Source organism: Acyrthosiphon pisum, chromosome X (genome assembly GCF_005508785.2).
Source record: "Acyrthosiphon pisum isolate AL4f chromosome X, pea_aphid_22Mar2018_4r6ur, whole genome shotgun sequence".
Classification (NCBI taxonomy): Eukaryota; Metazoa; Arthropoda; class Insecta; order Hemiptera; family Aphididae; genus Acyrthosiphon; species Acyrthosiphon pisum.
In genome coordinates this window covers 2,465,453-2,470,436 of record NC_042493.1, presented here as the reverse complement: position 1 = coordinate 2,470,436, position 4,984 = coordinate 2,465,453, and the positions used below count along the sequence as shown (strand labels likewise).

Here is a 4,984-nt window from a genome sequence, read left to right as displayed (position 1 = left end):
CTGGCTGTCTGAAAAAGAGTGGCCAGATGTCAATTCAAAAACTACAACGGTTTCAGATACAACTGAAGAGTTAAAACATCTACCTACTATCACTGTATCACTGTTAAGCAATATTGATTCAATTGGGCAAGACCTATTGATGAAATGCTCAAATTATGAACGCCTCAACCGCATCGCTGCTTACATCTATTGGTTCTGTTACAATTGCAGAACAAAAAGGCGGCTATCAGGACATGTTACTGTGCCAGAATATAAACAAGGAGTACTTTTTTGGATCCGTATTGCACAACACTCTGTATTTAGTGATGAAATGAAACGAATCAAGTCATCAAAGCCAGTTGCGACAAGTAGTGTGTTAGCTAGTCTTGATCCTTTCATTGACGATAATGGTTTGCTACGCGTTGGTGGAAGACTTCGGCATGCTAACATATCTTTGGTCAGAAGTATCCGATTTTGTTACCAAAAAATCATCCTTATATATATTTAATTATAAAACATGTTCACTTATATTACTTACATTCTAGTCTCGAAGTAACTATGTCAGTGATTCGACAAAAATACTGGCTAATTCACTGTCGCAGCACCATCAAGAAAGTTATACATGACTGTATACCATGTGCGCGTTCTCAGAAGGAACTATGTCAACAAATCATGGCTGATCTCCCTGCAGCTCGTGTTACCATGGCTCCTGTTTTCGCTCGAGTTGACTTCGCTGGGCCAATAACAACCAAACCTGTTGGAGTACGTACACGCACAGTTACTAAATCATACATTGCTCTATTTATGTGTGTGACTACAAAATCAGTACACTTGGAAGTGGCGAGTGACCTAACTACAGAGGGATTTATTGCCACTCTAAAACGCTTTGTTAGTCGTCGTGGGTGTCCATCTGATATCTATTCCGACAACGGCACTAACTTTGTGGGTGCAAATAATAAATTAAAGGTTCTGTATAACTGTCTTTCCAATAATGAATTTCAAAAATCAATAACTACACATTGCGTTTCTAATAACATAAATTGGCATTTCAACCCACCAGCATCCCCACATCATGGTGGTTTATGGGAGGCTAATATAAAGAGTACTAAAGTCATTCTCTATAAAAACATGGGAAACATTGTATTTACTTTTGAAGAACTTAATACAGTATGCTGTCAAATAGAAGCTATATTGAATAGTCGACCTTTGTATGCACTTGATGACGGTACTGTATTGACACCCGGCCACTTCATAATTGGACGTCCACTGTTAGCTGTTCCTGAAGACGACATCTGGCCTATTGTCAACCATCGAAAACGCTGGAACATTTTACAAAGAATCACCCAGACTTATTGGAAACAGTGGTCAAATACTTATCTGAATAATCTGCAACAACGATCCAAATGGCACAAACCTCAAGATGATTTGGCTGTAGGCGATATAGTTATACTACGTGACACTGGAATACCTTCTACTCAATGGCCCATGGTGCGTGTCGTCGAAGTGTTTACCGATCCTGCGGACAATGATGTACGAGTCGTACTCATACGCACCTCAAATACTGAACTCATACGTCCTATTACTAAACTAGTCAAACTTCCTATTGAACACTGAGTTCCTACATTTATGTTAAATATTATGTATTATATGAAGTATTATGTTTTTTTTTGTTAATTTTTTTATCTCATGTTATAATGTTCATAATATTATGTTTTTGTTTTGAGACTATTGCTCAAGGTGGGCGGTGTTTGATAAAACTTTGTTATTATCAGTTTATCAACCATAAAATTTAAGGTTATGTTCGTATTTTATCGTGTTCAGTACGCGCTCATTATTATTACATTACATGTTGTTTTTTTTCATACACAATATACACTCCACAATTTCAAAAAGAAACCTCATGTTCTTTTTTATATCCTTTTACATTTTTCTATAAACAACCATTTTGGAATTAAAAAAGAAATACAACATTTGATTACAATGAATCATGTTTTACCATCAACTTTATTCTTAAATGTAGGAATAGATGGATTGCCAATACAAAAAAATCCACCAAGCCAAATGTGGCCAATTCTAGGATTTTTTCCAAACATTTGTAATAAGAAGCCTGACATTTTTATCATTGGTGTTTACTATGGTCAATCTAAACCAAAAAGCTGTAATGAATTTTCACATGATTTTGTTAATGAGTTGTGTAACCTTATTAATGATGGTTTTGTATATAATAATATGCATGTTTATGTTGAATTAAAATCTATAATATGCGATACACCTGCAAAATCATACATATTAAATATCAAAGGACATACAGGAAAAAAATCTTGTTTAAGATGCTATATTAAAGGTGTATATGAAAATAACCGCATTTGCTTTCCACAGATTGGTTCAAATCTCAGATCACACCAAGATTTTCTATCTTATTCTGACTCAGAATTTCACATTGGCCAAACAATAATAACTAGTATCCCAAAATTTGATATTGTTTTTTCAATACCTTTTGACTACATGCATTGTGTCTGTATTGGTATAATGAAGAAACTTCTAGTGTTTTGGACAGGTGTTAAACGTCATACAACAACTCTTCCAAATGGTATTATATCAGCATTAGATGAAAGGTAAACAACTCAGGCCAATATATACCTCATGATTTTCAAAGAGCACCTAATGAAAATAATCGAAAACACCCTCTTCGGGATGCTAGTCGCTGGAAAGCTTCAGAATTACGACAAGTTCTTTTATACAGTGGTATGGTTCTATTTAATGATATTATTAGCAAAGAAATCTATGAACATTTTTTAGAACTTTGTGTTGCATTACGAATATTGTCTTTGCATAATATATCTGATGAATTTAGAGATTATGCTAAATTACTAATACAACATTTTGTAATATCATTTGGTCGAATTTATGGAAAATCATATATGTCTCATAATATTCATATTATTCTTCATCTGGCAGACGATACAAAAATATTTGGATCTATAAACAATTTTTCAGCATTTCCATATGAAAATTTTATGCAACCTTTAAAAAAAAAAATAAAAACTGGCGCAAAACCATTGCAGCAACTTGTACGTCGATATGTTGAAGAAAAGCAGTTACAGTTAAATAAAACACCAGAACTTTTGGAAAACATTGGACCATTTAATGCTCATTGCAAACTAAAAATAAGACCAATGACTCATGATAGTTGTGACCCACAGTACAGTGGTTAGAAAACAGACTAATTTATTTTAAAACTAAATGTAGGTGACAATTGTGTTCAAATGATAAACAAGGATATTGTAAAAATAGAGAATTTTACGACTTCAAAACTTGACAGCAGTATTTTAGTTGTTGGACGAAAGTACGAAAAAAAAGAAGAATTGTTTACAACACCGTGTTCTTCATCTTTTCTCAACATCCATAAAGTTTCCAACCTTGGTCACCTTCATTCATGGAAACTGACTGAAATAAAACAGAAAATTATGAATTTACCACTTCCTAATAGTTCAATAGCAATAATTTTGGCATTATTACATTTACATTAAAATTATATTAAAATAGTATTTTGCAATGCCTTTAATCAATATTATTTAAGTAACTTAAACTAAATTATAAAAAAAACAATTATTATTAGGTAATTAATTTTTAATTAATGATAAAATAATTATTCTTACATATTATATTATTACGTATAATCTTATATCTATATAGTTTTAGACTTATAGGTAGGTACCTAATTTAACTTACTCTAAAATTTAATATTTTAAGTATTTTATACATACAATTTAAATTTTTTGATAATATTTTATAGTGTTCTTACGTATTATATTTATATACTGAATCTAAAGTTATATTGCAACTTTATGTGTTTTGTAATTTAAGTATATATACTGTTCCTACATATATCTATTTATATACAGGGCTTCATCTTGGTTTGTAGTAGTATTTACTTGTACAAACGAGGTACAGCATGTACCACAGTCATGGATTATCAATGATGAAAAATGTTGGTTTCCTTATGTATAAAATGATAACAAAACAATCAAATATAAATCAACATGATGGAGAAAATCACAAAATAATGAAAGTTGCTGGACCGTTTGGTAAGTGATCCCAAATATAATAAAATAAGAGTATATTATATAATATAATTATTTTGTATAGAAAAGGAGTTTAAAGCTAGAAGAGTCGCAAAAACCAGGTCGGAAGTTGATTCTGAAACAGATGAAGAAGAATTTGAAAATAGAAGGAAACGTTCATTGCCACTTAAAACGTTTCCACAGTCAGACTGCAATAAATTAATAAATATGGAAAACTCACAATTGTCTTTACCAATGCCACCAAAAGATTCACATGATCCAAGTAAAATTCTACTTGATTTCCTATTTTGTTTTCTTAATTTCTTAATTTTATTATTGCTATGTGTTTAGTTTTAGAAACAAATGATAATTTTGATTATATCTCAGGTGATATTAGTACAAATTCAAATAATATTTCTAATATTAGTTCATGTGCTGCTGATGTTGAATATATTATTAAAAATATCAATAGTCCAATAGATACACACAACATTTAAAGTATGTTACAGACATAAACAACATAATTAACTGACTGTTAACTTATACCAAGATAATTACGTTTATAATTATACCTAATATATTAAATAACTTATGTTTAAATAGGTATTACCAATACACATTCTAATGAAGACAATCCGAACACCCTGGTTAATGTAAATGAGTTGTATAATTTTATAAGAGAAGCTGGTGAAGCTGATTTTGAAATGATAGATATTGATAATGATAATGGTTCTATGTTAAACGATTTGATGTAAATGGAGATGATATTTTAAATACTTCTCAAACTAAAGGTAAATAATTTTATTATATTTTATGTAAATTATAGAATTTTATACTGGTGTACTAAAATAAATGTGAAACATCTATTTTTAGACCCATAAAAAAAATTGTTAAAGTATACTTACATATTAAGTAGTCTATTTGTTTTGCATATTGAAATA

The 4,984-nt window shown here is 30.6% G+C and overlaps 1 protein-coding gene across 1 annotated transcript; it reads left to right on the top strand.

Moving 5' to 3' along the window:
• The first annotated feature begins 651 nt into the window (after nucleotides 1-651).
• LOC115034331 lies at nucleotides 652-1,593 on the top strand. Its single transcript, XM_029490975.1, has one exon. The coding sequence runs from the start codon at nucleotides 652-654 to the stop codon at nucleotides 1,591-1,593; it is 942 nt and encodes a 313-aa protein (XP_029346835.1).
• The last annotated feature ends 3,391 nt before the right edge of the window (nucleotides 1,594-4,984 follow it).

Bases quoted from the DNA above. Each gene is read 5' to 3' on its own strand.
- LOC115034331 (XM_029490975.1), top strand. From the start codon at position 652: ATGGCTGATCTCCCTGCAGCTCGTGTTACCATGGCTCCTGTTTTCGCT.